Source organism: Hemitrygon akajei, chromosome 21 (genome assembly GCF_048418815.1).
Source record: "Hemitrygon akajei chromosome 21, sHemAka1.3, whole genome shotgun sequence".
NCBI classification, from domain to species: domain Eukaryota; kingdom Metazoa; phylum Chordata; class Chondrichthyes; order Myliobatiformes; family Dasyatidae; genus Hemitrygon; species Hemitrygon akajei.
Genome location: NC_133144.1, coordinates 469,079 through 488,478, shown reverse-complemented (window position 1 = coordinate 488,478; position 19,400 = coordinate 469,079). Strand labels below are relative to the sequence as shown.

General features: G+C 38.8%; 1 protein-coding gene across 2 annotated transcripts in view; it reads left to right on the top strand.

Moving 5' to 3' along the window:
• LOC140714034 (E3 ubiquitin-protein ligase ARIH1) overlaps positions 1 to 19,400 on the top strand; it is a 113,446-nt gene that overhangs the window by 42,857 nt on the left and 51,189 nt on the right. The window contains exon 4 of one of the 2 annotated variants that reach the window (XM_073024692.1): positions 14,791 to 14,853. The exons of the other annotated variant lie outside the window; for it this stretch is intronic. Within the exon in view, the coding sequence (XP_072880793.1) occupies positions 14,791 to 14,853 (63 nt within the window). The remainder of the gene's footprint in view (positions 1 to 14,790; positions 14,854 to 19,400) is intronic. 2 annotated transcript variants of the gene reach the window in all.

Sequence of the window (19,400 nt, the reverse complement as noted above, 5' to 3'; positions counted from 1 at the left end):
TGTTGCTCCTTTACCTTTATAACATAAACCTGATCCTCTTTATGTACATTGTTGGCATCTGCAATCCCGACATCAGCTTATTTGAAGATCCATTTATTGCTATTGTTTTCCAATTCTCAGTCATGCTGGTACATTATTTTCAAAGCACTGAGATCTAATTTTGAATAATTATCTCTTGCATGGGGGCATCTTATAAATCCTTTGGAGAGTTGAAGCACAACACTTCGATTAAATGGGCAACTGGTGGTGGCTGGAGAGCCCATTTCATAAGACCGTATGACATAGGAGCACATTTAAGCCATTCAGCCCATCAAGTCTGCTCTAGCATTCCATTATGTTTGATTTATTATACCTTTCAACCCCATTCTCCTGCCTTCTCCCTGTAACTTTTGATGTTGTGACTAATCAAGAACCAAGCAATCTCCACTTTAAATATACTCAATTATATGGCCTCCATACCCATTAATGGCAATGAATTTCACAGATTTACCACACTTGGGCTAAAGAACTTTCTCTTCTTTTCAGGTCTAAATATGCTATACAGCTTGTTCCTTTACCTATTGTGTGTGTTACCCCTAAAAGAAAATTCTTAGTTTGCCAAAATTCATTTTGACATCTTGATAATGAAAATATTGTAGATGCTAGCAATCTGATATTAAAGAGAGAATTCTGTGAATATTGAACATGTCAGGCAGCATCTGTGGTAAGAGAAATATATAATATTTCTAGACTTTACATGAGGAAGCAAGATAAGTTAGTTTTAAATTGCAAATAGAAACAAAGGAAGTATCTGTTTGGATGAAGCTAAGGTTTCTGAGGTGACTGCAGTTAACTGGATCTCTGGTTAATGAGAGAATTAGGGTAGAAAGTAACCAGAGACACACAAAGACGAGGCAGAGCTGTTTGAGCCAAAAGGAAAATTTTAGAAATGTGCGGTAGATCAGATAGTGCTGGTGATGAGAGAAAAATCTGTGGCAATATTAAAGGGTTATACTGCACAGGAACAGATCTGTTTCTGTACAGTCCTTGGTACACAAAAAGAACGTTGAATTTGATACGAAGTCTCACGGGAATGGTTAGTTTTATGGGCATCTGGAAGCTGAGGGTCATTCCTGAGTATGTAGGTGCTCTGCAAAGATGTCACCCACACCTCCTCTAAACTTTCTCTTTTTAGCACTCTTCCAAGAAGTCCTAGAAAAACTTGAGCAGCAGTGCCTTAATTTCTCTGTGATATTGCAGCTAGTATGAGCCATCAGACACCTCAGGTCTTTCTCACAATGGCCGATCTTTGCTGGCTTCAGGTGCTCTTCTGTACCATTTCTCTGTACCTTCCTATTCCCTGATGTTCCAAATATTTATCTACTTCAATGCAGCATTTCTATTGATCCAGTTCTGTCCACCTGGTGAGGACAGATAATTCCTGAGATTCACCACCTTCTGCAAAATGCACAGGTCAGTTTTAAATAACCATCTCCATATCCCCTGGTTTGAGACTCTTCCTCTAAAAGCACCCAACATCTAGCCTGTCAGCTTCCTTTCGGATCTTGTATGTTTGAATGTGGTCTTCTGTCATTCTTCTAAACTCCTAAGAATACAGGCTCGAACTATTTAGTCTCTTTTGGTTGGGCAACCTTATTATTCCAGGAATTAGGCTGCTGAAAGAAAACATTGTTCGTTCAGGAGATAGTTACCCCAGATTCAGCATTTACAGTCCTATATGTCTCCACTAGTGTGATAATCTCCTTCATACAGCCACCATTGTCTTTAATGATGTAAGTGGATCAAAACTGAACATGGTATTCCATGTGAGACCTCACCGACCGCCCTGCCTGTGCAATTATAACACAACCTTTCTGTTTTTAAATAAGACCAGAATACCATTTAACTTTTTAACTACTTGGATCAGCATGTCAACATTTTGTTACTCATGCATCAAAGCATTTAGATCCTTCTGTGCTTCACTCATTCAGACCTTCCATGACTTTGCTTTATCCTAAATATTAGGGGCCCTGAATTGACTTTCTAATGACTTATTATGCTGGAACAAATTATAGCTCTGATTCGTCCTCCAGCTGAACACCCAGAAAGCACTCAACAGGTTGCACAGTATCTGTGGAGGGAGAAGAGTTAACCTTCCATTAGATTTTCATTTAATAGTTTGTATGCATTTCAGTGAGTGAGAAAACTGGTGTGGATCCCTGCCCTTTGCTAACCTTTCAGCAATGGTGTGTGTGTGTGTGTGTGTGTGTGTCAGTGTCCGCCCTCTGAGGACTGGTGCTGATTTTAGTGTTGTGATGGCTTAGTATGGAGATACGGGACTCAAATGAGTGTGGGCCATTGGTGGGGACTAGAAACACCTGCTCCATGTGATAAACAATTGATCTTGCTTGCTGCACAACTCTTCCCAGCCAAGAATTTTCTCCTTAACAACCATCGAGCTCTTCCTATGGAAGGTGGCAAGAGCAGGCATTCTCTATGTTTAATCCCATAATGATCCGAATGCATTGGTCCCATTAGCTTTCTTGTTCCTTGAAATGCATGCAAACTATTAAATGATGTGCAAATGTAAGTCAGACCTATTTTGTCATTAACTCAGCTTCATGTTGTGAATGCTCAGATGAAGTTACAATTTATCTTTGTGTCAGCTGGTCCTATTGAATTAGATAGGTCTGTATTTGTACGCACAGTCCTTCTGGTTTACAGTACTTATGGAGTCCAGACTTGAGGCCTTCCATTGGTCAGGGTTGACCGTGGATGTTGCTACCTAGTTGTCATATGCAAGCCAAGGTGGTACGAAATGGAGAGCAAGCAGCAGGCGCTCTCTCTCCACTCTGCTGATGAATCCAAAGGAGCAGCAGAGGCTGATACAGATGATATTGCAGGAGTTTAAAGCATTAAACTCAGCATCGTTCTGCCTTAGGGACTCCAGCTCTGGATTTCTCCTCGGTGTTTACTCAAATAGCTTTCCCCAAATAGCAGCTAGGTTTGAGATCAAAGTTTCCTTTTAGATGAGTTATCAAACACTGTTGATGAACCCTTTCTGCCCAAAGTAACTGGTTTTAAGGTGCCAGTCACCAGGTTTTGCCTCTTCTCATGTCGGTAGTAACAGTTCTGCCGGGCTTATTAACTAAACCAAGAGCTGGAATTGGTTGTCAGTGGCTATTTAAGATGAATGCCATTGGGAGCATTTAATAGGTAGTGGGAGCTTAACCCCACTACCCTTGCCTGATGACAACCTTAAAGGACCCATTCCAGACTCCTAAAACTAACTATCCTTGCTTGCCTGAGCTGTATACACAAATCTAAACATCCTCTGTTTGTCAGCAAGGTATAGCAAGACCTCAACAGCACCTGTGCTCAAATCCCAAGGATATGAGAGCCCACTTGTGGAATACTCTCACCCTTGGACTGGTGGTAAAATGAAGTGGAGACTTTCCTCCAGTGAATCCACAAAAACTCATAATTAATATTTTTTAAATTATTAAAATTGATGTAAATGTAAGCATTAAGATTAAATTTAAAATATGTAATTAAAAGATGACATTGTATGTAGTCCTGGATACATTGTTTTTTTTATTTTGTGATCATAGATTCTGTTTAAATTCATAAATTTTCTCTCTCAGTCCCCTTTGCTTTCCCCAGTGCCTATCCCACAACTATACAGTTTGAAGCCTTATCTTTAGATCTAGCTATTTTGTTAGAACACTGGCCCTTGTTCAAGTGAAGTCCATCCCAATGGAATAGATCTTGTTTTTCTAATACTCGTGGTTTGAAAGCCATTTCTTAACAGATCTTTGAGCCATACCTTCTCTTACCTAATTGATTCTGTGACATTAATATTTCTAGATTAGAGCAGAAATCTCAAAATTGTTATTGGTTTATGTTACGTACCCCGTAACTGGGTCACTTACCAGTAAAGATAGAGAGGTTCTTTGAAGTCTGATGGTACTATTTTTAACAGTATTTATTGATAAAAATACACAAAAATAACATTGATGCAAACATACAGATAATATACGTCGTCAATACTAAATCTAAAAGCGCGGGTATAATAATAATCAATAAGAAATAGCTCTATCGTTGTCTAGGGGATAATGTATTGTCCGATGGAAATATAAAAGTCACTCAAGTTCATTCAAGCTGCAGCTTTTGGTTGGAGAGAGAGAGACGGAGGTTTAACTTGCCCATTCCTTTTATGATGTCAATCCTTCGAGAGTCGTTGGGGGCTGATTTCCCCTTTGTTGTTAGCTAAAGCCGTCCTTCTGTGGCAAGGCCCACCAATTCCGAGGCAAATGGAAAAGGACGTACGTGGCTTTCCACCGGCTTTCGCTATTACGCTGTTACAGGATTTCGGGAGTCTCAAGATGGCGCTCATGGAGTAAACTGCTTCTAGGCTTTGCTCCAAACCTTTTACGTCTTTTTAACCTACAAACACCCCTTAAAGGATCTTTTTATACATTCTAAAGGGGTCTAAACATACAGAATTTTTTTTTTTTTTAAACTATTTGAATTATTCTCAACTTGTTGAAATGTCTAGAGCAAAAGAATCGAAACAGACGAAAGAACCGATAACTTTAGAAACAATTGTGAAGCTTATAGAAGACAAATTTGAAGAACTGGAGAGAAAAATAACCGTAAAGTTTTTTTGGTTTGATGAGCGTTTGAAATTTGTGGAAGAAAAACTCCAGACACTTTCACTGGAATCACAAAAACAACAAGCAAGTATTTTGGCTCTTGAAGAAGCCGCTCGCAAGAAAGATCGTATAATTGAAAAAATACAAGAAGAGCAAACTTCGACTTCTCAACAGATGGATCGCTATAAAGTTAAAATTACTGATTTGGAAAATCGCTCTCGAAGACAAAATCTTCGGTTAATTGGGATCCCGGAAAAATTTGAAAGCGGTGATCTTACCGTTTTCTTCTCTAAATTCCTAATGGATGTCCTGGGCCCAGAGGTACTGGATATTCCTCCGGTAATTGATCGGGCACATCGGGTCTCCAGATTTCAGGCGGATTCAAGCTTGAAACCACGACACGTAATTCTCTGGATCCATTATCCCCATATCAAAGAACGTTTGATTCGGGCAGCTCGTAAAAAAGGCATGATAACCCATCAAGATTTCAAATTTCACATTTTGGAGGATTATAGCCCGGAGGTCTTACGGGCTAGGCTGGCTTTTAGATCGGTTATGTCGAATCTTCACCAGAAAGGCTACAAGCAAGCGCTGTTATTTCCAGCACACTTGAGAGTTACTCTCCAAGATGGATCTTTTCGGCTGTTTAAATCGCCAACGGATGCTCAAGGTTTCCTGGAACAATAACATTCTATCGGGCTGACCAATGTAATCTAGCCTATAGATTTGGATCTGCTATAGATTGACGTTTGTTTTTTTTTTTGGTATGGTTTACATGTATTTCTTACATACGGTTAAAGCTTTTTTTTGCTGGGTTTATTCTGACTTTATATTTTTTCTTCCTTTTTGCTTTTTTTAAATCGATATATGTTCTCTTTTACACTTTTAACATTTGAATATTACGATTGGGAAAAAAATAAAATGGCGTTTCTTCTTCCCGACAGGCTGTAGTGTTTGCAGCGTCATAACTGTTTTGATGTGTTTGAAAGTTTTAAACTTTCATTTATTGTTTTAATTCTTTTTTTTTAACCCTTTTGTTTATATACATTTATAACACTAATTTTATATTTTAACTTTTGTTATATCAACCCTTTTTTATAATGTGGGTTGTTTGTATTTTTTTAACTTTGTTACGTTCGAGTTGCCGTCTTGAGACAAGGGGGTAATTTTAGTATTAGATCGCTCGCTTGCATCTTTTTGGCTTTTTTCCTGGGGTTTTGAGGGTGGGGGAGGGGGATTTTTCTTTTTTTTCTTTTTTTCGCTTGCTTTTTGCTTAGTTTTATTTCATGGGCTTATGAAACTACAAAAATGGCTGCAGTGCTGTGACTTCCGGTTTCCCTTTGAACTTACTTCCTTCTTCCGGGTTCATGAGTTCACTTTTCTTTCAAACTCGTGTTAACTGTAATATATATTGTCAATATGGATAAGACTATTAACTTTGTTTCTTGGAATACTAATGGTTTAAATCATCCGATCAAACGGAAAAAAATATTCAAAGTATTCCATAGAATGAATGCTAATGTTATTTTTGTACAAGAGACTCATGTAAGGAAGGTGGATAGTCAGCGGTTGTTTAGGTTTTGGAAGGGCCAACAGTATCACTCAAATTCGCAAGCTAAAGTGAGAGGTGTTCCTATTTTCATAGACTCATCAACTGCTTTTATACATCATGAAACAATTTCAGATCCGCAAGGTAGATTTTTGCTTATTACTGGTTTACTTTTTAATCAAAAAGTTGTTTTAGTTAATGTTTATGCTCCAAATACTGACTGTCCTGAATTTTTTAAATGCTTATTTACATCCTTTCCCAATCTGGATCAATATAGATTGATAATGGGCGGGGATTTTAATTGTTGTCTAAACCCTTTGATGGATAGATCCAAGCCCATTCAAACTTTTCCGAATAAATCGGCTTCTCTTATTAATTCTTTTATGATTGATTCAGTTATTTGTGAAATTTGGCGTTTTTTACACCCTAATGACAAAGAGTTCTCATACTTTTCCCATGTGTATCATAATTACTCAAGAATTGATTACTTTTTCATTGATCAGCATTTACTTACAGATGTTATGGATTGTAAATATGACTCTATCACTATATCTGATCATGCACCTTTGAAGTTATCTATTAAGGTGACGGATTCATATATTAGTACTAAAGGTTGGAGGTTTAATCCTGGTTTACTGCAGGATTCTGACTTTGTCAACTTTATTAAACAACAAATTGATTTGTTTTTCTCAATAAATTCTACAGCAGAGATCTCTAGTGGAATTTTGTGGGATACTTTTAAGGCATATATTCGTGGACAGATTATTTCATATTCTGCTGGAGTTAGGAAACGAACTAATTCTAAAATATTAACATTAGTTGATAAAATCAAGGCAATTGACAAGATCTATTCATTGACCCCTAGTAAAGAACTTTATAAAGAAAGAGTGGAACTTCAAATGGAGCATAGTTTATTATTAACCTCTTCGATTGAAAGTCAGTTAATTAAATCGAAAGCTCAATTCTATACATATGGAGATAAGTCTGGTAAACTACTAGCTAACCAATTGAAAATTGCTTCGGATAAGCGACAGATTACTAGGATTCGCAAACAAGATGGTACTTTGACGATTGATCATAAAGAGATAAATAAAGCCTTTCAAGATTTTTATAATTCCTTATATCAATCAGAATGTATTAAGGACTCTTCTATAATGAATGAATTCTTAAGGAAATTGAATATTCCAAAAGTAACTGTTGAGGATAGTCTATTTTTGGATACACCTATTACGGAGTCTGAAATAGAAAAGGCTATTTTTTCAATGAACTCGGGTAAAGCTTCGGGTCCAGGTGGTTTTTCTGCAGAATTTTTAAAATCCTTTTCTTCCAGACTTTCTCCTTGGCTTTGTAAAATTTTTAAAGATGCATTAAGTATAGGTAAACTACCACAATCTTTTTATGAAGCTTCTATTTCTTTAATTCTTAAAAAAGATAAAGACCCTACTGAATGTGCATCCTATCGGCCTATATCTTTGCTGAATACGGATTTTAAGATTTTTAGTAAAATTTTGGCTATTAGATTAGAAAATATATTGCCTCGGATTATTTCTGAGGATCAGACTGGATTTATTAAAAATCGCTATTCATCCTTTAATATTAGAAAATTAATTAATATTGTTTATACCTCTTCATCTAAAAGCCCAGAATGTGTCATCTCTTTAGATGCCGAAAAAGCATTTGATAGAGTCGAATGGTCATATTTATTTAATACATTGCAACATTTTAATTTTAGCTCAAAATTTATATCATGGATTAAATTAATATATCAGAAACCTTTAGCTTCGGTCTTCACCAATAATCAAAGATCCCCTTTTTTTCAGTTATTTCGGGGTACAAGGCAAGGTTGTCCTTTAAGCCCTTTATTATTTGACATTGCTTTAGAACCCTTGGCTATAGCCATTCGTGAATCACCCAATATTTTAGGTATTACCCGTGGGGAGACGATGTATAAGGTATCATTATATGCGGATGATTTGTTATTATATATATCTGACCCTGAAAGATCTATTCCTGCTATTTCTTCTTTGCTTGCTCAATTTAGTAATTTTTCTGGATATAAATTGAATTTTAATAAGAGTGAACTTTTTCCATTAAATATGCATACTTCAATTTATAATCAGGTACCATATAGAATTGTTACAGATTATTTTACTTACTTAGGTATTAAAATTACTAAAAAACATAAAGATTTATTTAAAACTAATTTTTTACCTTTAATAGATCAAATTAAGCAACTTGCTAATAGGTGGTCCCCACTATCTTTGTCTTTGGTAGGCAGAATTAATGCCATTAAGATGATGATACTACCTAAATTTCTATATCTATTTCAAGCATTACCAATTTTTATTCCTAAATCTTTTTTTGATATGGTTGACTCTAAAATATCTTCGTATTTGTGGCAGAACAAAAATCCTAGGCTAGGTAAAAAATATTTACAGAAGCCTAAGAAGGAGGGCGGCTTGGCTCTACCAAATTTAAGATTTTACTATTGGGCAGTTAATATACGGTATTTGATATTTTGGACACAAGAATCGACTACAGTTGCTGGCCCACAATGGGTAAATTTGGAATGTAAATCTGTGCAAGATTTCTCATTGATCTCAATCTTAGGATCTTCACTTCCTTTTTTGTTATTCAAAATGAATAAACAGATAACTAATCCTATAGTCAAATATACATTACGAATCTGGTTCCAATTTTGTAAATTTTTTGGTTTGAATAAGTTTATGCTGTCAAGTCCTATAATATCTAACTACTTCTTCCGACCATCATCTATAGATCAAGCTTTTCTTTTATGGAAAACAAAAGGTATAACATGTTTTCGTGATCTGTTTTTGGATGATAACATTATGTCCTTTGAACAGTTATCTAATAAATATAATTTATCTAAAACCCATTTTTTTAGATATTTACAAGTTAGAAATTTTCTATATAATGAACTAAAGTCTTTTTCGAAAGAATGTCCATTGGACACTACAGAAAGAATTTTAGCTCTCAATCCTTGTCAAAAGGGCTTAGTAGCTATCATTTATAATATGATTATGAATGTACAGCCAGATATATCAGAAAAAATTAAGAAGGAATGGCAGGAAGAATTGCATTGCCCTATATCTACTGAGCAATGGGAAAAATTTTTATCATTGGTAAACTCATCCTCTATCTGTGCTAAACATGCTCTAATTCAATTTAAGGTTGTACATAGAGCTCACATGTCTAAAGATAAACTTGCTCGATTTTATTCTTATGTTAATCCAACCTGTGATAGATGTCATTCTGATGTTACTTCATTGACCCATATGTTTTGGTCTTGTCCTTGTTTACAAAACTATTGGAAAGATATTTTTAATATTATTTCAAGAGTTTTAAATATTAATCTCCAACCACATCCTTTTACCGCAATTTTTGGTCTACCAATGATAGATAATAAGTGTTTATTATGAAGGAGGTGTGGGATGGGATGAAGATCATCACCGGATGCAGTGCAAAGCGGGGGGCAAACATAAGTGGAGATGTGGAGAAAGCGAACCAGCTGAACAACTTCTTCAACAGGTTCGACAGCTCAATCTCATCCTCACCGCAGAAATCCACACCAGGCTTACTTCCCTCACAGGAAAATAGCCACTCACAGGAGACCTTGCCCACGCCCAGGATTACGGCTGCACAGGTGGAAGGTCAACTGAGGAAGATCTGTACCAGCAAGGCGGCTGGACCGGATGGAGTTTCCCCACGATTACTGAGGGCCTGTGCGACTGAGCTGGGAGAACCACTACAGCGCATCTTCAACATGAGCCTGGAGCAGAGAAGAGTACCCAGACAGTGGAAAACATCCTGTATTGTCCCGGTACCGAAGAAACCACAACCAAAGGAGTTGAATGACTTCAGACCTGTTGCCTTGACGTCGCACGTAATGAAGACCATGGAGCGGCTGATAATACAGAATCTGAGGCCACAAACCAGGCACGCCCAGGATCCTCTTCAGTTTGCGTATAAGGAGAAGGTGGGAGTGGAGGATGCTATCACGTATTTGCTGCACAAATCACTCTCTCACCTAGAGGGGGTCAGTTGTGCTGTGAGGATTACATTCCTTGACTTCTCTAGTGCCTTTAACACCATCCAGCCCAAGATCTTAAGGCACAAACTAACGGAGATGGGAGTAGACTCTCACATGGTGGATTGGATAGTGGACTACTTGACAGATAGACCTCAGTATGTGCGGTTGGGAGACTGTAGGTCTGACACGGTGGTCAGCAGCACAGGAGCGCCGCAGGGAACCGTACTCTCTCCGGTCCTGTTCACCCTGTACACATCAGACTTCCAATATAACTCTGAGTCCTGCCATGTGCAGAAGTTCGCTGATGACACGGCCATAGTGGGGTGTGTCAGGAATGGACAGGAGGAGGAGTATAGGAAACTGATACAGGACTTTGTGATATGGTGCAACTCAAACTACCTGCGTCTCAATATCACCAAGACCAAGGAGATGGTGGTGGACTTTAGGAGATCTAGGCCTCATATGGAGCCAGTGATCATTAATGGAGAATGTGTGGAGCAGGTTAAGACCTACAAGTATCTGGGAGTACAGTTAGACGAGAAGCTAGACTGGACTGCCAACACAGATGCCTTGTGCAGGAAGGCACAGAGTCGGCTGTACTTCCTAAGAAGGTTGGCGTCATTCAATGTCTGTAGTGAGATGCTGAAGATGTTCTATAGGTCAGTTGTGGAGAGCGCCCTCTTCTTTGTGGTGGCGTGTTGGGGAGGAAGCATTAAGAAGAGGGACGCCTCACGTCTTAATAAGCTGGTAAGGAAGGCGGGCTCTGTCGTGGGCAAAGTACTGGAGAGTTTAACATTGGTAGCTGAGCGAAGGGCGCTGAGTAGGCTACGGTCAATTATGGATAACTCTGAACATCCTCTACATAGCACCATCCAGAGACAGAGAAGCAGTTTCAGCGACAGGTTACTATCGATACAATGCTCCTCAGACAGGATGAAGAGGTCAATACTCCCCAATGCCATTAGGCTTTACAATTCTACCGCCAGGACTTAAGAACTTTTTAAAAGCTATTATTAATGCTTTTTGAGATAGTGATTTAGATGCATATCATATTTTTTACTGAGTTAAGTATTGTATGTAATTAGTTTTGCTACAACAAGTGTATGGGACATTGGAAAAAAAGTTGAATTTCCCCATGGGGATGAATAAAGTATCTATCTATCTATCTATCTATCTATCTTATCCGCTTCATCCCAACGAATGATTGCATTTGTTACACTAATGGCTAGAAGATCTATTTTACTGAATTGGAAAGAAATTAACCCTCCAACTGTATTTCAGTGGTTTTCTCAAACTATTTCCTGTTTGAGTTTAGAAAAAATTAGGTGTGGTTTTTGATTCTTCAGTTAAATTTGAGGAAACTTGGAGACCATTTATTCAACATTTTCATATGAATTAAATGGTCTGATCCTGAACCTTATTGTTACTATCCTGAATTGTGTGGATGGAGGTTAGGAGTCATCGACACTACTGTATGTATTTAACATTATGCAATTGCCCATGTTGGTTAGTTTTTTTTTTATTAGTTGTTTTTTTTTTAATTCTTTTGGTTTTTTTTTGGGGGGGGGGTTCTTTTTCTCCTGTTTCTTTTTTTTCTTAATTCCTTTACATTAATACTATGAGTTTGGGAGACTTTATGTATTGATTAATACATATCTGATTGTTAATTAATCTATTATGTACTCTCAAATGTTTTGTACATATTTTACTTATGTTTTTCTTAAAAATTAATAAAAAGATTTGAAAAGAAAAGAAAAGAAAGGATTTTGAGCGTTTCTTCTGGTGCGTCTGAGGGGCTGTTCCCACAGACCCTCTTGTATCCTGACTCACAGGGTCTCAGATGTCAATCAGGGTGGAATGATGCCAGCCCTCCACCAACCCCCCTCGGTTCATTGCCTGGGGGCTTCGATGAATCGTACAGTACTCAATACACAATTCCGTCTCCAAGAGATAATGGCCGTTATCCGTGGCTTTGTCTCTCAGAGGCCCAGGACACATTCCAAACATTGAGGAATCTGCGTGTCTCTCTCTAATTTCCTGGGTCTCCTGACCTGAATTAATAGCGATCTTGCGATTCTCAAAAAGGAGGGGGCTACAGGCGTAACATTTACTTTTGAGTATGTTCATACTCCTGCAGTTGAACCTTTTACTTGTATTTTCCCATTGACTAAGACAGCTAGATCTTTCCTCTCTGGCCCTAAGGATTATATATGTTTGTAAATGGAACTTTTTGCCTAGTTTTGCCATGCCTTTCTGATCTTGAATATTATATTCCATGAAATATTCTTCCAATGCTTGGCATTGTATATAGTTCTTTTAAAGCACAATATCCAGGTCATTTTTCACAAACATAAGAAAATCTGCTGATGCCGGAAATCTAACCAGCACACTCAAAATGCTAGAGGAACTCAGCAGGCCAGGCAACATCTATGGAAAAGAGTACAGTCAACATTTCAGGGGGTCTCTGCCTGAAACATCTCTTTGATAGGTGCTGCCTGGCCTACTGAGTTTCTCCTGCAGTTTGTCTGTGTTTCCAGGTAAATTTTAACTTTTTTATTCCTTTTTCTAAAAGTTCATTCTGTCCTTTTGGAATAAATTTAGGAATTTATGAGCTCCCGAATAAAGCTGGTATTTATTGTCCAATTTTACTTGTCCTTGCAAGAGTAGTGGTAACCTGTCATCTTGAAACACTCCAGTCTATGTTGAAGGTGTTTCTGCAGTGCAGTTAGATCAGCTGCTCCCAAGGTTTCAACCCAGCTTTCATTTGCAATGAATTTAGCATTCGTCATTTACTCTCTGATGGAATTTGGACACATTCACTGGGAGGCAGCAAGGCCTCATCCTAAATAGAAATTCTGAATGCAGCAGCACATGATACTGGAGGAACACCAGGTAGCATTGTTGGAGGGTGTACTTAAAACAGAGGTTAATAGATTTTGGTTAGTCAGGGTGTCAAAGGTTATAGGACAAAGGCTGGAGAATGGGGTTGAGAGAGAAAATAAATCAGCTATGATGGAATGTGGAACAGACTCAGTGGGCTGAATGGTTTCATCTGGTTCTATTGCTGTTAACGAATCAGGTTGCCGCCTTCACCTGGACCAAAAAAATAGAATGGGGTGGGGGTGGTTTGGCCAGTACAAAGGCACGGCAGGGGAGGGGTGAAGCAAGAGCTAGTAAGCGATTGGGGTGAGGAGGGATGATTGGCAGATGGAGGAGCAAGTGGAAGTAGCAGAAGTTGGGAGGTGTGGTGGAAGCAGCAAAGGACTGGACATGATGAAATCTTGCTAGGAGAGAAAATTGCAATGAAATCAAGTGAGGGAATTGGGGAAGGCAGACGGGCAGAGTGAGGGGCGGGGGACCCAATGTGAGGAGGAGAATGCTTTGTGCATGGTTCCTTCTGAGATGAGAAATGTTCTTTTTCTGGAACAAGGTGTAAAAGTAGAATAAATCTACTTGTAGTCAGAAGCTGCTTATCTAAAGTTAACTGCCCTGCTGAACTGAGTTTACCCAATATGAATAATTCATTTGGTATATTTTGTATCAGTTTCCACGTAGAACTGGTGTTTAACATAATTTAACACTGGAGTTAACATTGCACCATTTGGAGACTGATGTGCTTATTCAAATTGGTGTAATTATGGTCTGATGGATTCTGATTTCATTTCCAAGAATTTAACATTATATAAAGTTACAGTCTGGTGTGACCAGCTCCATGTGGACTATTCTTGTCAAGTGTCCTGCATCATGACTCCCTGTCCCTCTCCTGGTTTGGTTAATGAAACAATTTAACAAACAATCTGAGCTCTGAGAATAGGTCTGCTCTAATTTTATGATTAAAAAGAATGCCCACTCAATGTGTTTTACTTCAGGTAGAACCCAGTGCTCAGGTCGCCCTCCCTGCCAAACAGAGGACTATCCTTTTTAATGAGTCTGGATGTTTGTCTGACTGAGCCTTGACATCTTCGTAGTCCCTCATTGAAGTAAATGAGACCATAAACCAAGGAGCAGAATTAGGACATTTGGCCCATCATGCCAACTATACTATTCAGTCAAATGTTTTTATAACCCTCTCAACCCCATTCTCCTGCCTTCTCCACGTAACCCTTCAACCCCCGTATTAACCAAGAGCCTATTGACCTCTGCTTTAAATATACCCAGTGACTTGGCCTTCAAGGCCGCCTGTGGCAATGAATTCCACAAATTCACCACCTTCTTCCTAAAGAAATTCCTCCTTATCTCTGTTCTAAAGGGATGTCCTTGCATTGTGAGGCTGTGCCCTCTGGTCCTAGACTATCCCACTATTGGAAACATCCTCTCCATGTCCAATCTGTCCACTCAATATGCTTGAAAGAGATCCCCCTCATTCTACTTAAACAACATTAGATTGATTTAAGTGTGCAAGGTGCATATTTTATTAGATTGGGGATAATGTGCATAGAGATTTATTTATAGACATTTTAGTGATAGTGATTTATAATTGTGTTTTTATACAACCTGAGAGAGTGGAGGTGTAACACAATGACAAGGTGGAAACGAGTCTCATGTTCTCTCATTAGAAAGAAGAAAATGGGGGGTCTGGAAGCACCACTAGGATCTCTAACTCAGTATCAGATGGCCAGGTAGGGTGCAGACTTAAGCTCTATAGTATATGGGCTGGCACATTGTATTGAAAATACTGATTCTTCTCTCTTGGACTCCCCCCACCATCTCCCCCAATAATTATTGATTTTGTGGCAGATGTTGATTGGTATTTACTTTGGCCCCTGGTGGTTCTTTCTGTCTTTCAGAATTCCACCTGCCACATTCCTCACCCAGCTGTTAAATTGTGCTATTTATATTTACTTATCATTTCAATGGAACAATGTTGAAATATTGATATATCGCAATCGAATCAGTAATTCACCTACTTTCCATAAATGTGCCATCCCTAGATTAGTGTAGTACTTGGTTTGAGTTTACTGTTTTGTCTGCTTGAAAATCCATTCACTCATGAAATCTGTCTCAGATACATGCAAGACATTCTGTTGAGCAAATTGGCACTGCTGAAGCAGCAGAAATCATTTACTAGCAGCACTAATGATTTTACTATCTGTGTGATGAAGTGTTCCCAAAAGTATATTCTGAGTTCCTATACTATAAAGCATTTTGAACTGTAACTCTTAAACTGTGAACTAGGCATCATTACAGCTTAGATTTTTAGCTTTATATACTAACCAGCTCTTTGTTCCCATGGATGTATTAGATTGCTGAAGTTGTCCATTTTAGAATAACTTCTGTGAAACACTCTTGAACTTTATTTTGTACCTATCAAGAAACTCCAGTGGATGTTCTAAGATCTATTTGCTGAAGGATCAAGATAAAAAAATGTTAAATTATATTGTATTGATTTTCCTGGCAAATTTGCTGCTCAGAGTATTTAGTTATCCTATTCAGACTGATCTACCCCACAATTATGTTTGGAGTTCCTTGGGTCATTTGGTATCCAAACCAATGTTCAACCAAAAACCAGAAATGAGTGTTTTTGTTTTCTTATTGCTTATGAGACTTTGGCTGCAAATGGGAGGCATTTCTTAACATGTTACTTTAATTTAGAGATGCAGGACAGCAACAACCCCTTCCGACCCAATGAGTCCATGCCACCCAATCTCATGTGACCAATTGACTTGGCTCTTGTGTCTAATTTATGCAAGTCAAATTGCCAGGTCCCTTCTAGCTATGCAGAGAGCTATAACAAAATGTTTGAACCGAGGAGTGGTAAAATGTCACAAGTTCTTATTCCCATAAGACATGGGGGCAAAAAGCAGAATTACACAATTCGGACCATCGAGTCTGCTCCACCATTTCATCAGAGCTGATTCTTTTTCCCTCTCAGCCCTATTCTGCCTTCTCCCTATAAGCTTGACTAAACAAGAAACTACCAATTTCTGCCTTAAATATACCCAATGACCAAGCCTCCACGGCCGTTCATGGCAGCAAATTCCACAGATTCAGCTCTCTGGCTAAAGAAATTTTTCCTCGTCTTCATTCTAAATGGACGTCCCTCTAATCTCAGGCTATACACTCTGGTCTTAGACTCACCCAATATAGGAAACATTTTCTCCACATCCTCTCTATCTAGGACTTTCAATTTTCAATAGGTTTCTGTAAGATTCCACCCTCCCCCCATTTTTTTCTTCTAATCTCCAGTGAGTACAGGCCCAGAGCCATGAAGTGCTCCTCATACAATAACCCTTTCATTCCCAGAATCATTGTTGTAAACCACCTCTGAACCCTCTTCAATGTCAGTATATCTTTTATTAGATAAGGGGCCCAAAACTGCTCTCAGTACTCCAAGTGAGGCCTCACCAGTGCCTGTGGAGCCTCAGTATTATATCCTTCCTTGCTTTTATACTCTAGTCTTCAGGACATGAATGTGTTCATTGTGTTTGCCTTCGTCACCAGTGACTCAACCTGGAAGTTAACTTTTAGGGAATCCTGCACAAGGACTCCTAAGTCCTTTTGCACCTTGGTTTTTCACTGAATTTTCTGCCTGTTTGAAAATAGTCTATGTATGCTTTTGTTTCTTCACCCAAAATGCATGCCTAAACAGTTCCTGACACCATATTCCATCCACCACTTTGCCCATTTTCCTAGCCTGTCTTAAGTCCTTTTGCAGCCCCTCTGCTTCCTCAGCGCTAACTGCTCCTCCACCTATCTTTGTATCATTTGCAGACTTGGGCACAAAGCCACCAATTCCTTTATCCAACTCATTGGCATATAATGTAAAAAAGAAGTGGTCCCCACAGTGACCTCTGCAGAACACCATTAGTCACCGAAAGCCAACCAGAAAAGGCTCCCTTTATTCCCACTCTGTGTCTTACCAATCAGCCAATCCTCTATCTATGCTAATATCTTCCCTGTAATACTATGGGCCCTTGTTAAACAGCCCTGTGAGCAGCATCTTGTCAAAGGTCTTCTGAAAATCCAAGTGCACAACATCCACCAATTCTCCTGTCTATCCTGCTTGTTATTTCCTTGAAGAATTGCAACTTATTTGTCATATGTTTTCCCTTAAGGAAACCTTGCTGACTTTGGTCTATTTTATCATGTGCCTTCAAGTACCCTGAGACATTATCCTTAATAGACAACATCTTGCAGGCTAACTGGCCTATAGGCTCCTTTCTTCTGCTTCCCTCCCTTTTTGATGAGTGGAGTGACATTTGCAATTTTCCAGTCCTCTGGAACCATGCCAGAACCTAGTGATTCTTGAACAATCATTACTAATTCTTTCACAATCTCTTCAGCCACCTCTTTCAGAACCCTGGGGTATAGTTCATCTGGTCCCAGGTGTTCTTTGAGTTAAAACACAAAAATACAACTGTAGATGCTGTGGATCAAAGAATGCTGGTGTTCTTTGAGTTAACCCATCTACACTAATTCCAGCACTGCAATTGCAGTAAGAGGTAATGACAATTCCAGTAAAGCTTCAATAATCCACCACTAATGATTTTGGTGTTGCTAGGTTACTATATATACTGTCTCTTGAATTGCACTTCTGTTAATGCCCAACACTCTTTTATTAACTTTTTCACGTTACACATCGGTATAATAAATTTTTCAGTGAATCCAGTTTTTGAATGGAAATGGAGCCTGAGTTCCAGTAGATTTAAAAGGAGAGGCTACTAGAATCTAGTGAGTTTCAGTGTGTCACAATTATCTAGAACATTCAAGCCATCCGGGTGTCATACGTAGCTTACACTGTAGACTCTTAGCTCTTGCTCGTGTCTGGTGAGAGAATCAGGTGCTGAGCTATCGAGAATGTTAAACAATTAGATACCAGGTTATTGGAACGCTGTGGTATCCCTTAATAATGACTGCCCAAAGAATGGACAATTTATTCTGTACCTTGCATTCCACACACTGTCTGTTTGTGTTTTTACAGATCAGATAAAGCAGAGTGCTTTTGGCCATAAACTTGGAAAGGGAGTGGATAAGATGAAAGACACAGGAATTCAAAACTCAGTGGAAATATTTTCGGTAGTATAATAGTCAGCTACACGGGTTTAATTTCTGCCAGGGTCTGTAAGGACCTTGTACTTTCTCCCCATGACCAATATGGGTTTCAACTGACTGCTCCAGTTTGCTCCCAAGTTCCAAAGTCAGTATTTGGTCACATGGGTGTAATTGGATGTCACAGGCTTGTGGGTTGGAAGGGCTGGTACATGATGACCTGACAGCATTATGATAAGAGATATGATACTCTTCGTGCTACTATCAGCTTAGTCAAATTGAATTTGGACAAAATAGTTGCTTTATAAATACTTCCCAATTTTGAGACATTGACGCTGTGATAAACTATGTTGAGTGAGGAGCACATATCATTGTTACCTATGGTTAAAGTGCTGGTGATATTAAGGAAGAGTTGGTAAAAGGTTCAAATTAATTATCCAGATTATCCAAATGATTATCCAGAATGTCTTGGTGTTTCTGTGTTGTATATCAGCAAACAGAAGGTATAGTTACTGCTTCATCATAAGCCAGCATATTGATCTTTGCACACCTCCAACTGTTTGTGCATCGTCGAAGTCTTGGACCCACTTTAAATTTGCTAGAACTTTTCTCTCTATCCGTAAGAACAACATGTCGCTTATATAATATGCAGCAGTTTGGTGCAGGCAGTGCCCGGGTTACGAACGTCTGACTTATGGACAACTTATGAACGGAGGGAGGAAAACGCTGTCCGCCATTTTAAGGCGGATCATGACGCTGTCCGCCATTTTAAGTCATTGCCATTAACACTGTGAGTGTGTAACTTTGTATTTGGCTTAAATATTTCTTAGCAAGATTCACCCTGACCCCCGCTTTTCCAGTCAGCACCACCCCCACTTTTCACATTTAACCTGTCTCAGTGTGGGTGGATTTTAGGACCTGGGGGAGCAGAGGACCTGCCGCTCGCGGCTGCTGCTGTATTTTTTTTATTAAGTGTGAGCGTGAACAATAGCCACATCAGAAATGCTGATCAAGTCAACTAGTTCCTAAAGAGAACTCTGATAGGCCAATCAGACGGTTCACTGCTGCTCAGCAATAGAACATAAAATCTGCAGTTTTCTGTTCTGTTGATGGAAAATGATCGCGATTGAAAATGAAGTGGAAAAAATAAACCGATTGGAAAGAGGTGAAATGCCAT